Source organism: Equus przewalskii, chromosome 7 (assembly GCF_037783145.1).
Source record: "Equus przewalskii isolate Varuska chromosome 7, EquPr2, whole genome shotgun sequence".
NCBI lineage: Eukaryota > Metazoa > Chordata > Mammalia > Perissodactyla > Equidae > Equus > Equus przewalskii.
In genome coordinates this window covers 84990443-85014025 of record NC_091837.1, presented here as the reverse complement: position 1 = coordinate 85014025, position 23583 = coordinate 84990443, and the positions used below count along the sequence as shown (strand labels likewise).

At 39.4% G+C, this 23583-nt stretch overlaps 1 protein-coding gene across 4 annotated transcripts; it reads left to right on the top strand.

Moving 5' to 3' along the window:
- The first annotated feature begins 505 nt into the window (after positions 1-505).
- On the top strand, positions 506-23556 carry DSEL (dermatan sulfate epimerase like). 4 transcript variants are annotated; one of them, XM_070627842.1, is made up of 3 exons: positions 506-863; positions 1689-6241; positions 23335-23556. In XM_070627842.1, the coding sequence occupies exon 2, from the start codon at positions 2594-2596 to the stop codon at positions 6230-6232; it is 3639 nt and encodes a 1212-aa protein (XP_070483943.1). In that variant the 5' UTR covers positions 506-863; positions 1689-2593; the 3' UTR covers positions 6233-6241; positions 23335-23556. The 4 variants fall into 4 exon arrangements, with proteins under 4 accessions (XP_070483943.1, XP_070483942.1, XP_070483944.1 ...); XM_070627841.1 differs by lacking the exon at positions 23335-23556 and adding an exon at positions 14447-17801; XM_070627843.1 differs by lacking the exon at positions 23335-23556 and adding an exon at positions 1020-1153 and having other exon boundaries at positions 728-863; positions 1689-10036.
- Positions 23557-23583: the final 27 nt, after the last annotated feature.

The window sequence follows — 23583 nt, the reverse complement described above, 5'->3', positions numbered from 1 at the left end:
ATCATGCCCAGAACCTTCTCTGTCTTCCTCCCACCCCCTGGCCCTGTGACAGCAGAGCTCTCCCCATAACCAAAGGGTGAATATCAGGAGGACTCCGCCCTCCGGGCTAGGTCTTCAGACACTCGCGCTCCCAAATTCCTTCTCCTCGGGCTCCGCTGGTCCCGGAGCGCGCGGCCACCACTGCAGCCGGGAACACCCGCGAGGGCACTCGCGTTAGGATCCGGCGGGTGCTGGATCCCGCTCCCGCCACGACCCCTACCCCGAAGCCCAGGCTGCCACCTCCCTGTCCCCTTCTCTCCCCTCCCGCCCCGCTACCCCGAGGCCCCGCCTCCTACCCGAGGTCCTGCCCCAACCACGCCCCCTGGTTCTCGCCCCTCCCACCGCACGCGTCTCCGTCCTTCGCCCTCCCAGGCCCCGAGGCCCCGCCCCGGCCCCGCCCCCGGCTCGTTCCCGCCCCGCCCCCGGCCCGCGTCGCCGTCTCTCGCCCTCCCCGTGCCGCACGGCCGGAGCTGGCAGGGAGGAGCGGCGGCCGCGGCGGCATCGCGGCCTGGGGACGCCGGCGCTCCGCTAGACGCGACGCCCCCGAGAGCGCCCGCCGCGCGCGGGTCGGCCTCCGGCGGTCCCGGGCTGCCGGGGAGCGTCCGGCGTTCCCCGAGGGCGGGCGTGTCTGGGCAGCGCGGGGCGGGCGCCGAGCGCGGGGCCGCAGCCTGTTGGAGCGCGGGGACCGCCGGGCTGGGGGCGCGGGCAGCCCTGCGGGGGACCGCGCGGGCCCGGCTTCCAGTGCACAGCAGTTTTCTCGAACTCTCCATCTCCGCTTCATTGGGGCCCAACGCTGCCGGAGACCCCGTCCGGATCTGCCGAAGGTAAGCGGACTTGGCCATTTAGGGGTCTCTTGTCCCCAAACCACAGCCAGAGGTCGGGGGTGGGAAGCGGAGGATGGGGGCCGCATGTTCGTAGGAATAAAAAAATGCAACAGGCGGGGCGGATCAGGAAACTCCTAGCGTTAATGTTTCCTACAGAGAGGAGACTTGTCCAAGACTGAAACTTGGTTAGGTTCTTCAAAACCGGAGACGGGAAAAGGCGAGGCTGCGCCTTAAGTCTGGGTCTGAGCTCCCTCTGGTGGCTTCTGTCAGGATGGAAAAGGAGGCTACAGGTGAGAGATCGGAGCGGGAACTGCTCTCCCTTGCTCCCACACATTGTCTTGATTTCTCCTTTGCGAAGAGCGTCTGGTCTCAGCCGTTCCCTTTACAAAGACACCTTCTGATCCCGTGAAAGCTAAACCCTCAACCGGCGTCAAAAAGAATCCTTTCAACTTTTGCTTTTTAGTCCCGGAGCCCTTTGTGACCGAAACAAGCATGATAGCAGGACTCACCTTTGTGTTAACTGCGTTTGAACAAAACATGTTTAAATAACTAACGCAAGCCCTCGGCAGAATATAAATACTGTCTGTCGAGAAAGTTGTGTCTTGTAGCTGCTTGTCGTCTGCCAACATTCATTGTTATCCTAATATGTGCATTTAAAAGTATGGTAAGAAAAACAGTCGCTTGCGCTGAGAGTGTACTTAACAGATTTTATGATGATTCTAAAATTTTTATCAAGAGATTGTAGAACATTGAAATCATCAGTGTATCTCCACTCTCAGCATACCTGTAGCCTCAGAGAATTTCTTTGTTTTATTTTTCCCCCAGAAAGGAGTGTCATGAAAAAGGAACAGAAAAAGAGACGTCTCTGTTGGTGAAAGGGGAGTTTTCTCACCCAGTCGGTGGTTGCTTCATGATTGGAAGAGAAGTACCTGGGTGGCTGAAGAGATTAAATTTTTATAGTTGGACAGACGAAGCTGATAAATGAAGACATGGAAATGCTTTCTCTGGGTCGTAATAGGCTGATGATTAAGCAAGCCTGAAAAAGACAGATTTGAAATGAGGACAGGAATTTTGAGTTTTTTAAAACCAAGTAGGACTTTGAACACTTTTTGAGGATGTTTTTCTTTCAAAAAATGGAGGAAGAAAAACTTCTCAAAGCAACAAGTGTAAAAAGTTGAGAGGAATAACAACTGAGTTCACACCAAGAGTTTGAGTACTTCATCAACTTCTCTGGGCAGACACGCAAAGGTGTCGTACACGTATGGTGATTTTGTCATCGGGGATGGCCTCCTATGCTAGGAATGACTTAATTTGGATTTTGGAGTGCTTTTTCTTTTTCTTTTCTTTTTTATTTTTTTAACAAATGTGTGTTTTGACACTTCATGTTAGATAGATTTATGTAAAAGAAGGAAATCCTGAATTCATAGTATGTTTAACTTTATACCACTGTTTACTGCCTGATACAGAAAAATTAGAGGTTTTAACATTCCTTGAAGTTTTATGGGAAGCAAAACTGTGTCAGGGACACAGATACACAGTATAAATTTTCTCTTTTTGGCAACTGTACTTGGTTTGAATGAGCCGAATGTCAGCTGGATTGCACAGCATATACGATTTACAATCTTGGTTTTATCAAGGCCTTAAATGTATGTTTTCTACTAACAGATGGGAAACACATTGAGCACTGTGTTTGACATGTATGCCTAAGGAAAGGAACTCCCTGATGGATCATGGCGTTAATGTTTACAGGACATTTCTTATTTTTAGTATTAGCGATGTTTGCTTTCTCTACTTTTGAGGAATCTGTGAGCAATTACTCTGATTGGGCAGTTTTCACAGATGATATAGATCAGTTTAAGACACAGAAAGTGCAAGATTTCAGACCCAACCAAAAGCTGAAGAAAAGTCTGCTTCGTCCAAGTTTATATTTTGATGCAGGAGAAATCCAAGCAATGAGACAAAAGTCTCGCACAAGCCATTTGCACCTTTTCAGAGCTATCAGAAACGCAGTGACAGTTATGCTGTCCAACCCAACATACTACCTACCTCCACCCAAGCATGCTGATTTTGCTGCCAAGTGGAATGAAATTTATGGTAACAATCTGCCTCCTTTAGCACTGTACTGTTTGTTATGCCCGGAAGACAAAGTTGCCTTTGAATTTGTCTTGGAATATATGGACAGGATGGTTGGCTACAAAGACTGGCTAGTTGAGAATGCACCCGGGGATGAGGTTCCAGTTGGCCATTCCTTAACAGGTTTTGCCACTGCCTTTGACTTTTTATATAACTTATTAGATGGTCATCGAAGACAGAAATACCTGGAAAAAATATGGATTATTACTGAGGAAATGTATGAGTATTCCAAGGTCCGCTCATGGGGCAAACAACTTCTCCATAACCACCAAGCTACTAATATGATAGCATTACTCACTGGGGCCTTGGTGACTGGGGTCGATAAAGGGTCTAAAGTAAATCTGTGGAAACAGGTTGTAGTAGATGTGATGGAAAAGACGATGTTTCTATTGAATCATATTGTGGATGGTTCTTTGGATGAAGGTGTGGCCTATGGAAGCTACACAGCAAAATCAGTCACACAGTATGTTTTTCTGGCCCAGCGCCATTTTAATATCAACAACTTGGATAATAACTGGTTAAAAATGCACTTTTGGTTCTATTATGCCACCCTGTTACCAGGCTTCCAAAGAACTGTGGGTATAGCAGATTCTAATTATAATTGGTTTTATGGTCCAGAGAGCCAGTTAGTTTTTTTGGATAAGTTCATCTTAAAGAATGGGGCTGGAAACTGGTTAGCCCAGCAAATTAGAAGGCACCGACCTAAAGATGGACCTATGGTCCCCTCCACTGCACAGAGGTGGAGTACTCTTCACACTGAATACATCTGGTATGATCCCCAGCTCACCCCACAGCCTCCTGCTGAATACGGTACTGCAAAAATGCACATATTCCCTAACTGGGGTGTCGTCACTTATGGGGCTGGGTTGCCAAATACACAGACCAATACCTTTGTGTCTTTTAAATCTGGGAAGTTAGGGGGGCGAGCTGTGTATGACATAGTTCACTTTCAGCCGTACTCCTGGATTGATGGGTGGAGGAGCTTTAACCCAGGACATGAACATCCAGATCAGAACTCGTTTACTTTTGCCCCCAATGGGCAGGTATTTGTTTCTGAAGCTCTCTATGGACCCAAGTTGAGCCACCTTAACAATGTGCTGGTGTTTGCTCCGTCACCTACAAGCCAGTGTAATAATCCCTGGGAAGGTCAGCTGGGAGAATGTGCACAGTGGCTTAAGTGGACCGGTGAGGAGGTTGGTGACGCAGCTGGGGAAATCATCACTGCCTCTCAACATGGAGAAATGATATTTGTGAGTGGGGAAGCAGTGTCTGCGTATTCTTCAGCAATGAAGCTGAAAAGTGTATATCGTGCTTTACTTCTCTTAAATTCTCAAACTTTGCTAGTTGTTGATCACATTGAGAAGCAAGAAGATTCCCCGATAGAATCTGTCAGTGCCTTCTTTCATAATTTGGATATTGATTTTAAGTACATCCCGTATAGGTTTATGAGCAGGTATAATGGCGCCATGATGGATGTGTGGGATGCACACTATAAAATGTTTTGGTTTGATCATCATGGCAATAGCCCCATTGCTAGTATCCAGGAAGCAGAGCAAGCAGCTGAATTTAAAAAAAGGTGGACTCAGTTTGTTAATGTTACATTTCAGATGGAATCCAGAATCACAAGAATTGCTTATGTCTTTTATGGGCCATATGTCAATGTTTCCAGCTGCAGATTTATTGATAATTCTGATTCTGGACTTCAGATTTCTCTCAGTGTCAATAATACTGAACAGGTGGTTTCCATTGTAACTGACTACCATAACCTGAAGACAAGATTTGATTATCTGGGATTTGGTGGCTTTGCCAATGTGGCTGATCAGGGCCAAATAACCAGATTTGGTTTGGGCACTCAAGCAATAGTAAAGCCCAGAAGACATGATAGAGTTATTTTCCCCTTTGGATTTAAATTTAACATAGCAGTTGGGTTGATTTTGTGCATTAGCTTGGTGATTTTAACTTTTCAGTGGCGGTTTTACCTTTCTTTTAGAAAGCTAATGCGGTGGATCCTAATACTTGTTATTGCCTTGTGGTTTATTGAGCTGCTGGATGTGTGGAGCACTTGCACTCAGCCCATCTGTGCAAAATGGGCAAGGACAGAGGCCGAGGCAAGCGCGAAGTCTTCATCTTCCGAAGGGCACCACATTGATCTTCCCGATGTTGTCATTACCTCACTTCCTGGTTCAGGAGCTGAAATTCTCAAACAACTTTTTTTCAACAGTAGCGATTTTCTCTACATCAGGGTTCCTACAGCCTACATTGATATCCCTGAAACTGAATTTGAAATCGACTCATTTGTGGATGCCTGTGAATGGAAGGCATCGGATATCCGCACCATGCATTTCCGTTTACTCCGAGGCTGGTTGCAGTCCTTAGTCCAAGACACAAAATTACATTTGCAGAACATCCATCTGCATGAACCTAGTAGGGCTAAACTGGCCCAATATTTTACAATGAATAAGGACAAAAAAAGAAAACTGAAAAGGAGAGAGTCTTTGCCAGAACAAAGAAGTAGAATGAAAGGCGCCTTTGATAGAGATGCTGAATACATTAGGGCTTTGAGGAGACACCTGGTCTATTACCCAAGTGCACGGCCTGTGCTCAGTTTAAGCAGCGGGAGCTGGACCTTAAAGCTTCATTTTTTTCAGGAAGTTTTAGGAGCTTCCATGAGGGCATTGTACATAGTGAGGGACCCTCGGGCATGGATTTATTCAATGCTGTACAGTAGTAAACCAAGTCTTTACTCTTTGAAGAATGTACCAGGGCACTTAGCTAAATTGTTTAAAATAGAGGGAGGTAAAGGCAAATGTAACTTAAATTCGGGCTATGCTTTGGAGTATGAATCATTGAGGAAAGAATTATCAAAATCCACGTCAAGTGCAGTCTCCCTGTTGGCTCATTTGTGGCTTGCAAACACAGCAGCGGCCCTAAGAATAAATACGGATTTGCTGCCTGCCAGCTACCAGCTGATCAAGTTTGAAGATATTGTGCATTTTCCTCAGAAAACCACTGAAAGGATTTTTGCCTTTCTTGGAATTCCTTTGTCTCCTGCTAGTTTAAACCAAATATTGTTTGCCACCTCCACGAACCTTTTCTATCTTCCCTATGAAGGGGAAATATCACCAACTAATATTAATGTTTGGAAACAAAACTTGCCTAGAGATGAAGTTAAACTCATTGAAAGCATCTGCTGGACACTGATGGATCATCTAGGATATCCAAAGTTTGTGGACTAGATGCTGCAGGTCAGCAGAAATTTGCACTAATACTTTCTGACCCAACTTGTGGATATGAATTAGAAGAGTTTGTTTATTCTTGTACTCTGTGTGTGTGTATGTGTGGGTGGGTAGGGGGGTCTGTATGTTTTCTGTCTGCTACTTGCACAGAGAGATTGTTTTAAAAGTGGGTACCATAGTTGTCTAGCAAGATTTATTTTTATGTCACCACTTCTCTTGCCTTCATTTCTCAAATTTTTTCTGCTAAAATGTGTCTGCTACAGAGTTGTAGATGAAGTTATATCACAGGGAGTCGGGGAGATGGGAAGGTTTTAAAGGTTTTTGTCTAACTCTCCTCCATCTGTAACCGTGCTGATGTATCTTGGAACCTCAACCACTGCTAAAGGCCTTGATTGTTGCTTTACTCAAGCATCTTTTGCTTTCAAGATGGACTACAAAAGTTCCTTATCTTTTTTAAAAGGTCTTCTAACACATTTATCTTCACACCAAAAAAAGAATTTATTTTCCTGTAGGTAATGTTGGTGATATCGCTGGGAAATGGTGAAAGCTCCTATCAGAATATAGGATTTCTTCTGGAAAAACAGCTGGAAATACAGAATGAATATGTTTTTTTGAGTCAGAAACAGTAACCTGAAAAGCCTTCTTAAAGTTTTTGTTTAGAACTAATAAGGAATCAGTCTTTGAACGAGCTGGGTGCCAAGGGCCGGTAGAATACTTTAGACCTGCTTGTCTGTTTAAAACTCTCCCTTCTCTTTTTTGCCTCCTTGAAGCTACAGCTGTTCACAATCACAGCACTCCCACCCTGTCCTTTCTGTCACTGTCATGCAAAACAATCAGTAGCTGCTAATTGCTAAACTCCCAATATTTGTGGGGATTTTTTTTCCTGGATGATTAATTTTGCAGTAAAGCCTGACACAGACTTAGAATCAAATTTCTTTTTGAGGAATTGTCACTGTATGACTCAAAGAAAGCAGTGCCACTGCTGCCAGTGTTTCTGTGGACTGGAAACAGAGTTGGAAAACTGCCTGACTTATCTTGCATCCCTTTGAATGAGTTTACAGACTGCCAGTGTCTGCAAAAGTTGAAGGCAAATGGGAGATGATGTCAGAGGCATCTGTTTCCTTTACCATCTGCATCTTATTATAAATGGAGTCATAAAATGTGGTTCATTTTATTTTGGTAGGCTCTGAAATCCAAATGCTATGCCATTATAAGCCAGTGGAGTAATTACAATGTATTGGATGAAAACTATCAGGCAGTGCTGAGACTTGATGAAAATCCCCGTACAGATTGCAGTCTTCTTTCTGATGCTTCAGAGTGTGGTTCCCCCACACTCTCTGACACTTGGGAGTCTGTCATGCTGACCTAGATAAAAGTGGTTCTTTCTCAGCAGTTTGTTATTATGTCAAAATGTGCCTCCAAAGTGATAAAGCTGTGGATATGTTACATTGCAGCTGCACCTCACTTGGTTGTCATTTTTCTCCCATCAGAGTGTGAATGCAGGCTGCTCCTCTGCCCCCCAATATCTGCTTCCTTCCCAAAGTTCTCACTGCTTCCTCCCTGTGATGTCAGAATTAATGAAAATCATATTCTGTTAATATAGATTGAGAGGGCAACTGAAGACCTGAATCTACACTATTCTTCTCAAGGAAGATTGTTCTTTCTATCTCAGGGTTATCAACAAGCATGTAAGATCGCTTCATGGATGATTATACTATTTCCATTATTGGGCAGAGTCTCAGTGTTGGCTTTCAATTCCCAGGATGTGTGGTCTTGAATTAGATCAAATAAAAAGGCTTAGGGTTGGCAGTAGCATTAGGTCTGATCGAGGTAAGAATTACAGATGTGTGCAGGAAACAAGAAAGAGTAGGAACTACCACTGCCTTTCTTTTAATGTTGTACAGAAACACCCGCAGGCAGAAGGGAGCCAGGTTGAGTATATGGAGGAATCGGGGGAGAGATGGGGAAAATGAGAGAGATAGGAATTCTGTGAATGAATATCGGAACAATATGGGACCATGTTTTGGATAGCTAAATAACGGGACACGCAAACAAAATCATCTTCACGGTATATCCTAACTTTCACCACTACGTAGCAATGCCAAGGTGCGTTTCCATCTCTACTCCCCGACTCTCAACCCCAGGGAAAGGTTCCTGGAGGGGGAAGACTTCTATTTGCAGATTCCCCTGTGAGAATGATATGTATGGGTGAAGGATGACTCATCCATTGGATATGCATGCATATCTTCATGCTCCGGACCTCCTACCTTATAATCTCAATACCTAACCCGACTGACTCCCACAACATCCAGGTCCTGCATTCTTAGGGTGTTAGCTTAGGAAAACTTCAAATAGCCTCTACACTTAGTTTTATTCTTATCATCTTGAAAATGAAAGAACGATTATCACTATGTGACACTTCTAAAAGAAACACTTATAAAACATCCTCTCTGTAAAATCAATCTCTATCTTCATTAACTTACCCAAACTTAGGCTTAATTGGGATAAAAGCTGTTATTAAAGTAATAGCATATAAATCCCGAAATTTTGAAAGAATATGTTAATTTTGCTGACAAAAGTAACATAAATAAATGTAGTGGTAATAGTTAATCTGGTTTTCAAAAGTTTGAAATAAAGCGAATTACTCATTTAGGATGAATTAGTCTATAACCAGAGACTTGAAATTACTGTAATGAAAATTTCAGGATAGGAAATGGGAGAATCTGTTCAGGAAAAAGAAGGTAAATCTATGAATATGCTTCAGTTTAATTTATAGAAACCCAAAGAGGCACAAATTTTAAGGATCTGACACAAGAATTCGCACATGTTAGGCCTAGACCCCAAATATTAGACATTTGGTTGGCTGTCTTTTTAGACAAACAGAAGAATTAGTGAATACCTGGCAAGAATGTCAAATTCCCAGATGTGGCAGAGGACCTGCCATACCATCCTCAGCAACCGCATTCAAAACAACCTCCCCCCCACACACTAGCATGTCTTAAAAATTCCTCTTCTGTAGAAATGCCACCCCTCCTCTCTGTCACTTACTTTGGATTAGCATCATTTATCTGCAGAGTTTTGGGTACATCATCAAGGATCCTAGCCATTCTTGATATATAAAGTATATCACATTCAGTTATCTATAAGTGAATAAACATGAACAATGGTTTTGAAATTGCTATGTTTGATTAGCTTGATTAGCTCGTATCATAATTAGAAAAATATTCACTGATAATTTAGGAAAAAATTGCAATAGAAGGCAATATGTTATAACACCACTTCCAGAGGTAAGGGCACCTGACAGTCTAAGATCTATCAAGGAATTTAACATGTGAGCTATTTTACTGCTCATTCAAATCTTCACCAAAGTATGTCTATAATATATCTAAAAATAGCTGCTACGTTAATTTTTCCAGCACTCAACTGGTTTCATTATTTCCCTTAATGTTGGCAGAAAAATCCAAATAATATTTTAAGAACAAAATGACTGAAATTTTGCGCAAAGGATGATAGAAACTTCAAACAATAGGTTCTTATATTCTCTGATTGATTTGTAGATGCTTGAGCTATAATTTATATGAACTTATGTTTTATTTAGTCCAAGTAACACATACATGTTTAATTGATGGTAATTCCAAAGATTGGTTCAGCTAAGGCTTCCAACCATGGGATTTTTTTGTTTTGTTTTCTTTCACCCCTATCTAGTTATGCAGCAAAGAAAACAGACTGAAAATCATAAGCTAGTTTATTGGAACTCCATGTGTAACAGAAGTCTTTAATAAATAAATAAGAAGCAAAATGCAACTTGTCTATGGTTGGGATAATTTTTAATAGCCCTCTTTAGGTCTTCGAGTAACTGTGGGGATTTTGTGTGGAGCTGGAAAGGCAGAAGTTGGGAAATGCAGGATAAGTTGAATATTGATACACAGTCCCACAATTTCAGCCACTAGTCTTGCACCCTTTGGTGATGGGCAAGCCTTGCCTCTGCTTCCCTAACTTAATTCCAAGTCCTGTCTGTGACTTGGACTCAGTCCATTTTACTCTTCTACATGCATCATCCCAGCCTATTAAATGGTAAGAACGTCCCTGTCCTATGCATCAGTGCTCTACAGCTGCCCCTCCTGCCGCTGGTAAGATCTTCATTCAAGCATGATATCACTAAAAAGAAGGTTCTTGCAGGTTACTTAAGGCATTCTAAGTAGATTATGCACAGGGCTGGGAGTGAAAACTTTTGTTAAAGAAGGTTAAGGATCTATCATGAATTAGTCATTTAATATGTGCTAAACATTGAACCATAAGGTTTTCGTGTATTCATTACAATCCTCACTACAGCACTACATGACACTTATTTTACAGATAAATTTGAAGTCCATATTACCTCTATAGGGAATATGTTTTTGTGAAGGAATTTTGAGTGGACTTACAGTTCATGTGTCATTTCACTTATTCACCATACTTTTTGAGTATCTGCTGTCAAGGTATTGATTAGCATGAAGGAAGGACACAAAAGCTAGTTGACTTGGAGAGACTCTGGAGACCCTACTGGAGACCCTAAAAGCTCTCCAGACTTTAAAACTAGCCAGGAATTCATGAAGAAGAGAAGGAGAGGAGGGGCATTCCAGGTAGCGATAACCGGGAAAGGCACTGAGAACTGTTATCTGTTCTGCGGTAGATGTGGTTTCTTTCTGAAATGGTGGTTATGAGGAAAGGAAGTAGTTTATCAAGTTAGAGGGAGTTATTGGAAAATTTGGATAGAGATCACCACCTGTGTTTTCCTTAATTAGTCTTTGACTCACTAGTTGTCATAGGACATCCGTTAATAAGTAGCCTTTCCAAAAGGCAAGTGCAAATAGAACAGAACAAAACAAAAGTACATGCTTGCTCTCTCCCCATTTCCAGTCACTCAACTACCCCAGCACATTTATAACAAAGAAGTTTGCTCTGTAGTTGAATATCCAGGGATGCCTGAAGAGGAAAGAATGTGTGACTGCGGTCTGGTGTGCATGCTGGTCATTGCTAGGAATAACAGTAAGGAGGATAACTCGATATGTTTCTTGTGGACTCCACCTGGCCAAGGACATCTTCTTTTCCTCTCCCTCCCCCATCTAAGTACCTCCATCCACATTACCAGGCACTGCTATCAATTCTGGGAATGTACTGGTGAATAAAACACACTTGAGCCCTGCCTCCATGGAACTAACGGTCTAGCGGGGACTATAAAGAGACATACTCTGCATTTCACGATGTTCCTAGCACAAAGGAGCCTGCACCAAGTGGGAAGTGAATATTCTTGTCAAATCTGTGACTAGCAGTCAAATATATTCAAATAGAATCATTTTAGGAATAAAACAATCTGTTTTTCTTTTCTCTACCGTGTAAATAATACCGGAAGGAAGGAAGGGAAGGTAGCAAAGAGGGAAGGAAGGAAGGATGGATGGATGGATGGAAGGAAGGAAGGAAGGTACTCTGAACCTAAAGCTGAACACAGAAACTAAGGTGCACAAGGAAAATCATTCCTCTGACAATTGTGTTAATTATTGTATGGGCTATTTAAGAATCTCTTTGAAGTCTGATGTAGTTAAAACTTTAGGGAAAAAAAGGATAAATTATAATCTGAGCAAATCTTTTTCATAGTACATTGCAATTGCTCTTTCCATTTTATTTCTTTAAACTATTTCTGTATTACTCTTACTCTCTTGAGATGAAATGTAATTTTTATTTGAAGCATATTAACACTGGTATTGAATTTCACCTACGTGTCTCAAATTTTCAAATGTCCTAGATATGTGGTGTTTTCCCATATGTTGTCTTTCTCTCTATTTCCAAACTTAGGATATATAGATTTTTAATGACTTAAGAAAGCAAATGTTCTTGCTCATTTGACATCCGTGAAGTTCTCCATTCCTCTTTTTGGAAGTCAGCTCAGCTCCCATCACTGTCACTTTCCTCATTTAGTAAATGAGCAATGTATTCTAATCCCTGCATTAAAATCTGGCACCTTTCAAGCCTGCCCTACTGGCCTAGTGGTTAAAGTTTGGTGCTCTCCCTGCTTCCATGGCCCAGGTTTGCTCCCCAGTTGCAGAACTACACCATCCACCTGTCAGTTGCCATGCTGTGGCAGTGGCTCACATAGAAGAACTAAAAGGACTTACAATTAAGATATACAACCATGTACTGGGGCTCTGGGGAGAAGGAAAAAAAAAGAATAAGATTGGCAATAGATATTAGCTTGGTACATCCTTCCCTACAAAAAAAAACATGGCACCTATCTCTGAAAAATGCATAAGACACTTATCTTATTCCTTGTGTAATGCAAATAATGTTCTAAAACCATGTTGTGCTGCAATGAGAGGTTACATCCCAATTTTATTGGTATTTATTTATTTATTGTTTTAATTATGTATTCATTTATTCCTTTATCTTGTTCCAAAAGATTAATTTTGTTGTAGATTTGTTTAAAGTTGTTGGAATTTTAAAATATGGCTGTTATAACTTATCAAGCCATTTTAATTTGATGCCTTAATGCAATATTTCACAAAACTTTGAAGGAGGATTTATTTATCTGTATGAGAACATATAATACAGCCAAGAAGTGGTGCAATTGCTTTCCTAAGATACCCATGAAAAGATAAATGCATATAAAGAATGCAGTTAATAAAAATTAAGGCCACACAAGCAAAATAGGTGGTTTTTGCTTCTCATTTTCAAACACTAACCTGAGCGCCCTGGCTAATTCAATGCTAACCAAAACATGGCACAGTTAACAGTTGGTTTATGTGTGCTGATGAACAGGTGGTTATTTCTGTAGATTTACCAAAATAAACTGAAATTATACACAGTCAGTTATCTTTTATCCAACATTCATTATAAGACTATCTAAAATACCGCATTTGTGGAACACGAGCAGAAAGGTACATGCTTGTATACACACATAAAAACTTCGCAGAATCCCATTACCATAAGAGCATAAGGTTTTCTCTAACCAACAGACTGCACTGGTGGGTTTTTCACAAGTCTTGTTTGTACCCCCCAGTTCCTGGCTTAATTCAAAAGAGGAGATTTCTATTAAAAATGTTATATTTACAACATTTTTGTATATGATATGAGCTTTGAAATTAGATAGAATAATAAAAATCCCTAGGTCAGTAGATACTGACCTGCTGTGAGGTCTTAAGCAAGTTTCTTCATTTTAAATCTCCATTTTCCCATCTGTGAAATTCTCAAAGTTGATGCAAGGATTAAATAAAACCACGTGTGAAAATGAATAGAACAGTACTTGTTTCCTCTTTGTGTTCACCTCCAATTCTCTAGTCTTATTGGATATATATACCCAGAGAGAGAGAGGGAGTGCAGAGATATGCTAACTTTGATCCTTTTATTGTATGTGCCCCAAGGAAAGGCAAACCCATGTATAATGTGATGCACCATTTTCTCAATGACAAGATATTAAAAATATTTTCAGATAACTTGAGCATACATAGTTAAGACATATAGACCAGACGTCTATTCTATTATTTAATATGTTGAGTTGCACAAACACGTAAAATCACAATTATACAATTAATATATTGGGAAATGCTTTTGTATGTTCATATTTCAAGAAAAATTTTATTCAAACTTGCACTTACTTCAGTTTCAGTCTTCATCATTTCTAGAGCCATGTTTTGAGTTTTTCCAGAGTATATCATATTGACTTCTGACTTTTATTGCGATATAAAACTTTTTCAATTCAAGTATGATGCTATTACTCGAAATTTCATTCCATGTTACAAATGCCATTTTTATAAGAGTAAGCATAACTTTGTGTTCATACCATCATTCAGTAGATATGTCATTGTGATCTTCTACATTGTAACTATTGTGTTTTACCTATTTTAATGTTTTCCACTTATTTATCATGAAATATGCATAAAAGTTGGGGGTCTCTAAGACTATGTGTGAACACTGCATTTACTTCACTGGCTGGGATGGAATAAGTGGAAATCAATCAGAAGTAGCATGTCTAAATTACACTTATATGTGTATATATAATAATTATTCACCTTGACACCACACATAACAAAGGATTATATTAATATAAAATTACCTAGTCTACATAGAATAACTTTTGCTTTTATTTCACTTGTCATTCACACATATTCTTTGCGTTGGGGTACATTATCCTCTGGTTGGTGCTTTGTAAGTTTGGATGCTTTCTCTCTTTCACAACTATAGATTGGGACCTAGGAGCAAATTCCAGAGCCTCCAGCCAGAAACTCAGCCTTCCAGCAAGGAGTGCAAGAGAACATGCACCTCTGCGTTGGGACCAAGTGCCATAGACCTATGATAGTAGGGTTCATGCTCTTGATAGAGAGGAATTCCTTTTCTGTGATTAGTTTTCCCTTGCATGTTGCTGTCCACTCCTTTGCTATGGTTCACTGTATGTGAATTAGAAAACACTATTGTGTTGATCTTCGAATATGCCAGCTCTACTGCCCCCACTTATCAGACTCTAGGTGCAGTGGATATGCAAAATAAGTTACAGCAATATGTTGACACTGAAGAGATGTGTTGACCCAACTGGGAAATCAGAAGCCCTCCTCTATGATACTGATAAGTTTCTGTGGCTAGAGCTGGGACTTCAAATTCATATACTCACAAAGTCTACAATATGGTACAAAGCATGTATGATATAAAATATATTAATAACATGAACATGAGTATACCTACCATCCACTCTAAGAAATGCACAATTAATACTAGTAGTTAAGCCTCCCATCTGACCTTCCATTGTCACATCCTCCTCTCCCACCAGCCATCCCAGAGGAAACGTCCTTCCTGAATTTTGTGTTTTATTCTCTTACTTTTCTTTATAGCTCCTCCACATATGTCTCTCTCCTTATCAACATATTGTGTATTTTTGCATGTTTTCCAACTTTGTGTAAGCCTTAACATACTGCATGTATTCTGTGCAGCTTGCTTTTCTTTTGTCTGTCTACTGCGTGTTGATATTTGTAGGTGAAGATCACTTATTTTCAACTTGTTGTGTTCCGCTATATGAATAGGCCGTTATCTGAACATACCATTATCTATCTGTTATCCTGTCAATGGATTTCGGGAATATTTCTAATTTTTGCAAATTCAAGCGTTGTATATAAAAATTCTTATATATGTTCTGTAATGCACATATACAAGAATTTTGTTACTGTGTTTTGTTTGTACCCAGAACCTTCCCACCCATCCCCAACGACCCTCCTTCCTTGTATGTATATCTAGGGCAGAAAGCACATCCTCAACTATTTTAGACAATGCCAAATTACTATTTTTCTAGATTGCCTCTACAAATTGACATTCTAACCATTATAGAAAAGTTTCTGTTGCTCCAGATTTTCTCCTGCACTTGACATTTTCAGACTTTTTAATATTTTCCTGTCTGGTAGGGTAGAAGAGTGTCACATTTTTGTTTTCATTTGCAGTTCTCTGATTATTAATGACACATAGCATATACACAACTGTGTGCGCACACACACACGTATATAGTAGTCCGTATTTTTTCCATTTGTGTTTCTTTTGTGAAATGAAATCTATGTTCATGTTTTTTTATCCATTTTTCTCGGGTTCATTTTTTAATTGATTCATTGAAGTTTACCATATAGTAATAATACTAACCATTTTTTGGTTATGTGTATTGTGAATAGTTTTTGGCTTATATTTACATGGTCTTTGTACTATGACTTTTGTGGTATATTTTGACACACAGATGTTCTTAATTTGAATGTAAGTGAATATGTCAGTGTTTTCCTTTTATTTATGGGGTTTTTTTTGCAACTTATTAAAGAATCTTTCCCAAAGTCCTGGCACTAAAAATGTTCTCCTCTATTCTCTTCTAAGCATTTTAATTTTTGTATTTGTTATTTATTGCTGCATAACAGTATTACCACAAACTTAATGACTTAACACACATTTGTTATCTCAGAGTTTCTGTGGGTTGGGAATCCAGGCAGGGCTTACCTGGGTCCTCTGGTCAGGGTCTTTCATAAGCATAGCTACAATCAGTTGCTGGCTAGGACTGGGATCTCACCTGAGACTCACCTGGAGAAGCATCCTCTTCCAAGTTCTGTGGTTGTTGGCAAGATTTGGTTCCTTGTGGGTTGTTGAACTAAAAGCCTCAGTTCTTTTCTGGTTGGTGGCTGAGGATCACCCTCAGTCACTTGCCATGTGGGCTTCTTTATGTGGCAGTTTATTTCCAGAAAGCCGGGATGAGAGAGAATCAATCGATAGAGACACTGCTAACAACGTAGCATATCATGGAAGTGACGCCCGATCAACTGTGGTTAGAAGCAGGTCACAGGTCCCACCCACCCAAGGGGAAGGGATTACACAAGGGAATGAATACCAGCAGATGTAAGAATTGGGAGTCAGTTTAGAGTCTGTCTGCCACACATTTTGTCTTTTATATTTAAATATTTAATCTGCCTTATATTAATTGTATTTATTCTGAGATAGTTGTTTCTTCTGTGTGGATAACCTGTTGTCCGAGACTGAAAAGATTGAATAACCTTTTCTTTCCCACTAACCTGCAATGCCGTCTCTACCGCCTATCAGGTCCTTATATTTTGTGTGAGTCTCTTTCTGAGCTCTCTATTCTGGCAAATTTGTTTACGCCAATGACAATACCACATTGTCTTAAATACTGTAGTCTTTTTGTGATAGTCTTTTTGTGATATAGTCTTTTTTGAAATCTGGCCAGGCAAATCTCTTTTCTTCTGTTTTACCTCATTTTGTCTTAGACCTTCTTAAGCCTTTGTTCTTCCATATGCATTTTAGAATTAGTTTGCACAGTTCCTCAAAGCAAACAAAGAACAATACATGCTAACTGTAAGTGCATTACATCAATTTTGGGAGAATTGACTTCTTTACATTAATTAGTCTCTATTCATGAGCATGATATGTCTCTCTTTTTATATAATTCTTGTTAATCCTTTGATAGATTTAAGTCTGAGCACTTTGTATATTGTTATTACAGCAGATAATATTTATTTTTAATTATATGTTCTGTTACTAGTCTATAGAAAATATGATTGACTTTTGTATATTTATATTGTATCAGGGACCTTATTAAATCCTCTTAATAATTTAATAATTTGCCTGTAAATTCTTTCAAAATACGTAGGTGGTTTTGTAATCTGTAACTAATGAGAATTATATTTCCTTCCTTCTAATCTTACAACTGTTTAATATTCTTACTGCATTTGTTAGGGCCTCCTTGTAAAGTACTGAATGGATTTGGTAATCGTGAGTGTTGTACTGTTCCTAATGTGAATGGATTGCTTCTTCATTTCACCACTGAGCAGATGGATGCTGTATCATAGATTGACCTTATCAGGATGTGGTATTCCCTCTATTCCTATTTGGAATATTTGATAAGTAACTTTTTATCATCAGTGCATGCTGAGATTTATTCAATGCTGTTCCTGCATTTATTGTAATAGTCCTATATTTCTTTACCTTATCTGTTAATGTGGTGTATTATGTAAAAGTATTTTTTTTTCTTTTGAGATTAAACCAAACTTGATTTGCTATGATAAAACCAGCCTGGCAATGATTCATTATATTTGTATATGTTGCTGGATTGAGTTTGTTAATAATTAACTTAAGATATTTATATCAGCATTTGTAATTGTGATTTTTTCATACTAGTCTAATTTTAAAGTCGGTATACTTGTCACATAAAATAAGTTAAGGATGTTCTATTTTTATACTCTCTAGAAGAGTTTGCGTAAGATTGAATGTTTATTAGAACTCATCTGTAAAATAACTGGCCATTGTGTTTCATTTGTGATAACGTTTTAACTTCATGTACAATTTATTTGATGGTTATATGCTTGTTTTATTTAGCTCATGTATTTATTTTGAAGTCTATTTTGGCAAGTTATATTTTTAAATGATTTGCCTTTTTCTTTTAATTTCTCACATTTATTGACCTAAACTTGCTCATAATGCGTTCTGCTTTACACCTTACGCCTTTTTTTCATCGTTAATATTGAGTTTGTGAGCCTTATTTCTGTTCATTCCTGGTGGTTTTTGGCTGGTAGACATTGACAAAAAATAATGGGCCATAAATTAAATCGCCTTTTATAGAAGTCTTTCAAAGACTAACTTTCAGCTTTTTTTGTCCCTGCCTACTATTTTATGCTTATTTGCTATTGTATAACTTTGGCTCCTGATCTTATATATTTCCTTCATTCTATTTTATTTTCTCTAATTTGCTGTTGTTGTGTTTTGTATCTTTAATTATATACCCCATTATTTTTTTGTCAATGTCCGCCAGCCAAAAACTACCAGGAACAAACTGGATTTATTGGCTATTACAGTAAGAGGAATTTAAATAGGACAACTTTGCTCTGAATTAGCTGCTATCAGGAAGTGGGGGTAATTCTATGATTGGATATCTGAATAAGTCTTATCTAGAAGGAGGGAAGAGTAGAGAGAGGCTGAAGCTGTAATTGGTAAAGAAGTAGCCATCACTTCTCTTAGCTGGGAGAGAGCGATGTGTAGTATTCTATGGTTTGGAAGGTGTTTATGTATTTTTTTGTGAAAGACATGATTACAGAGTGGTCTTGTTTTTGTCTTGATCCATTATAATCACAGGGTTGCTTTGTCTTTTGAAATTACTTATGTTCAACAGGAGGACACCAGGCCTGGCTAATGATGACAGGCCAGCTCCTGGATGTCAAGAGCTACTTTGTTTTGTTTTTCATTCTCATTTAAAAATATTATTATTTTTACCGTGTTAATTTAAGGTAATTGATTTACCTCTGAAACCATATTGCTTGTGTCCAGACATTTTAATAAGTAGTTTTTCCATTATCCCTTATAAGTATTTTCTGACTTCCAGTGTGATCTCATATACAACCATGAGTATTAATTCTTGTCTTCAGAGGATTTCTCTAAGTGATCTCTTGTCACTTTTTATCTTCAGTACATTGCAGTCAGAAACTATGGACTGTGTGGCACCCATTTTGTGAAATGCACGTCTCTCTGCCTGGATATGGACTGGTATCTGGTAAATTTTCGTAAATGCTGCATGTGTCATGTAAAATAATGGATACTCTTCACTGTTTGCGTATGATGTTCTAAAAATGCCTGCAGTATCTAGCTTGACAATTTTCATATTCAAAACGTGTATCCATATGAGTTTTTTCTACTCTTTCAATTACTATAAAAGGTATATGTCATTAGATGCATATGCACATTATTAGGTGCATATAATCTAGTGTTTGTTCTAAATTTTATGAATTGAGCCTTTATGTAGTAAAGGCTCTTTATTTCTGGCATTGCTTTTGGCTTACAGAATTTTTTTATGATACTCGATAACATAAATGTTTCTTTTGTTTAATACTAGCCTGGCATGTAATTTTTCATCTTGATATTTTCAAACATTTTGCAGCCTTATTTTTTCGAATACTTCTTATAAGTAGAATATAGTGAATTTTTATTCATAGCCTAAGAATCATTGTCTTTTATTATCTGAAGTCTTTAATCTATATTAATTGTGATTATTGAAGTGTTCAGATTTGTTTATAATAATTAGTATGTACTTTATATCTCTATTATATTTCTTTTAAATTTTCTCCCTTCTTGATTTATTTTTAATTGATTGTTCCTCCCTCTCTTTTACTGATTTAGAAGCAATGCATCCTGTTTCTCTTATTTTGAGACAGTATGGAAAAATTAAAACTGAAGATTACTGTTTTCTACACCCAATTTTTCTTTATATTTATGCATATGTTTACTTTTTTTTGGTCCTTTCTAGCCCATCAAGCTGTTCAAGCCTTTCTTCTGTGTCTGTCTGTTTTTTTTTTTTTTCCCTGTTTTCGGTATATCTTAATGTTTTCTCAATTTTTGTTTGCCTGAAATATGTCTTTTTTGACGTTCATTCTTGCAAAATAAGTTTGCTGTACATGCAGTCCTGGGTTAACAGCACTTTGAATATATTATTCTACTGATTCTTTGGCTGCTTCTGCCTTCTTTGTGAAATAGGTAGCAAGGTTAACAGCTGAGAATAAATATGGATGAAGAGGGTGTTGGAAGTTAGAGGAGAGAAAAGAGGGTATGAAATTTTCATCTAGGAGAATGAGGGCAGAAAGGGGTAGAAGGAGAAATTGTAGAAAGAGCCTACAGGGTCCCCTTGATCGTCATGACTCTGCATTTAAAGTAAGAGACTCCGTTTCTCCCGGCTTGGTTCAGCTGCACACAACGAAGTATGGAAAAATGGAAAGCTGGATTGACCAGATTGTGGTTGTTGCATTGTGAGATGACAGGGGAAGAGAATATGAGATGAGGTTGTATGCGGGGGACTGATTGCAGAGTAAAGAGGCTTATGAGGAAATGAGACTTAGGAGACGTAGTTACAAAGGATTTTAGATTCTGATGGCGTGAGAGACTGTTGGAGTGGAGCTCTAGCTGGTAAGATCGAACCCAATGCTCTAAGAGTGGGATCCTTGAAACTGAGGTTATCGAGGCATTGACATTATTGCTAATAACAAAATCTAGGGCAGTGGTTCTAAAACTTTTTTTGCTTGAAAACGCTTTGCACTCTTAAAAATTATTGAGTGCTCACAAAACTCTGTTTTATATAAATATTTAACATACTCAAAATTAGAACTGAGGATTTTTTTAATATTCATTTATAGGTTTATTTAAAAATAACAGCAGTAAACCCATGATAGCATGATATATGATATCATAATTCTTTGATAAAAATTACTATATTTTCCAAAAGAAAAAAAATAGTGAGAAGAATGTCATTGTTTTATGTTTTTACAAATCTCTTGAATGTTTGGCTTATTAGAAGACAGCTGGATTTGCGTATCTGCTTCTGGATCACATGATGTGATTAGCTCTGGAAAACTCCACTGTAGACTTGTGAAAAACTGAGAGTTAAAAAGAGAAATAATTTCTTTATATTATTATAAAAATGAGTTTTCCCTCACCCTCTGAAAGTGTCTCAGGGACCCCAGGGATCCACGGAGCACAGACTTAGAGTCACTGGTCTCGAGTACGACAGAAGGAGTGAAGGAATAAAGACATCTGATTATTTGAGATGAGAACATCCAGGAACTAAGAGCCCAGAGATTTGGAAGGAACATCCATGTGTAAGGTGATCAAAAAATATGTCACCAACCTGGTATAATTATGAGATTAAAAGAACATTGAAAATAATTTCTTAAACTATATGTTAATTCTGGAATTGTTGCAAGCAGACTAGGACATTTGATGGATATTGAAATTGCAAATAATAATAACAGGAGAAGTGTTGAGAGGGTAACAGTGAGCCGGGAGATGAAAACTTTATGGAATGGGGTGGAGTTGGAGAAGGACTATGCCAGGCAGGATAATGAATGAGTGGCATAGTCTAATGACCAGAGAGTCGGCACTGGGTGCTTTTTGGGAGGAGGAATAATAATTATCTAGAAGGTGAAAAAGAAGCCAAAGGACACCTGCTCCACCTTCAGAACCAGGCGGGAGGAGAGTAGAAGAGAGCACAGCCAGTGCTTGAATGAAGCTCAAAGGAAGAACTGTCCTCTGGTGTGAGCCAGCTCACAGCAGGAACAAGCGAGGAAAAGGAATGTGCAGAGAAGAGATTGAGGCCGTAAGGGATTTTGCTGGCTGACGTCCCAGGTGCACAGTGCAAGGGTTTCGGGAGTCAGAGAAGGGTCAGAAATAGCTTGGAACAGTGTCATTTGGTTTTAGAGTGTGGACAACAGAATAATGTCATAGTCTTGGGATTCTTGGGGTGACTAGCAGTAAACAGGTATTAAGGGCATAATGAAATTAGTTATAATGGTCTCAAGGCAGGTAACGGTTAGGAGGCTGTGAGGATTAGAGGTGGAAGGTTGAGGATTTAGTTTGGCTACAGGTAACAGGCAACAGTGGCTTACTGCATAACGATTTCTCTACCTCCCATATGAGAGAGGTACAGAGATACATAATACGAGGACTTGTCAATGTAGCTCCCCCGTGATAAGGGACATGGCTCCTTCCGCCCTTAGCATGTTTCTCCATCATTCTCAGCATGTGCTTGCCATTTCTAAGATTGCCTCATGAGCCAAGACAGCTAGGAGGGCTCATCCACCATTACTGCATCCCAGGAAGCAGGAAAAAGGAAAGACAAGCATCCCAGCTGATGTACTCATTTTAAAAGATCTTTCCAAAAAGAGCCTCCCATCCAACAGCTTCCACGTTTCTGAGCTATAATTTTGGTAGAAAAGAAAAATTTCTGGAATTACCTCAAGAGATTTAAAAACAGCAGTGCAGAGGCATTAGCTTCCCCAGGTTCCTTTCTCCTTGGCCTGGGGTGGACCGAGGTATCTGCATTTTTAAAAATGCTCTCTCTCCAGGGGATTCTGTTGTGTGGCCAGGGTTGAGATCTGCTGCATTCGGCAGATAACATTCCAATCACTTACAGTTGTTTCTTGTTTTTTGTGGTAGTCACGGTCTATGTAATTGCTGCAAACACTGAACTAGTGAGTGCTGCACCATTGCTCCTAGGGAAAATGTACGGCTGGGTCCCTTCATGCTTCTGTTCCCTGCATTTTTGTCAACTGATCAGTGCCTAACCTTTTTTATGTATATTTCTGTTTAAAGACATCTTATTTAATTTATATTGATGATTCATTTCAACATTGAACTCATGGCCGACAACTCATTTCCTCTGTAAGTACATCACAGCCTTCTTATGCCTAGGAACACGAGGCAGCACTGCATCATTATGCTTCAGGATTTCGAACAGGGAAATCACCAAGAAAAGCCCCCAGAATGTGAAAAGTAAGGCACTCGATCGACCCTGAAAAGCACACTTGCTTACAGTAGGAGAGCTGAGACAAGAAGGCACAGCCTCATCTTGCCCAACCTCAGCTGGGTATGTGAGTGCTGGGGGCCTCTGATTTTGTGCCACTCTGTGCATATCTGCAAATAACCATGTGCCATGATGGTTGATTTGGGGAGAACAAATAAATTTTAGTGAGTAGGCAGATTCAAAAATAGAGGATCTGCGAATAATGAGGATCAACTGTATCTGGAGTTCTTTTTCCTTCTAATCTCGCTCTTTGATCTTTCAGGTATTTCCGCCGTGAAAAACAGCTTCCACATCTACTCCCCCATCTGTACCTGAGCACTCTCTGCCTTACTTTAACAACCAAAATTATTTTGTCTGCCTCTGTCTTTCAATTATTGCAGAAGTTTTTGTCCTTATTCTTTCCTTCATTTTCAACACTTTTTAAGAGTGATATTGTATATTCTCAATAAAGTATTGTGAGGGAAAGGGGATTTCTGATTTTAAACTTATGTGTATTATTTGAAGAAAGTGT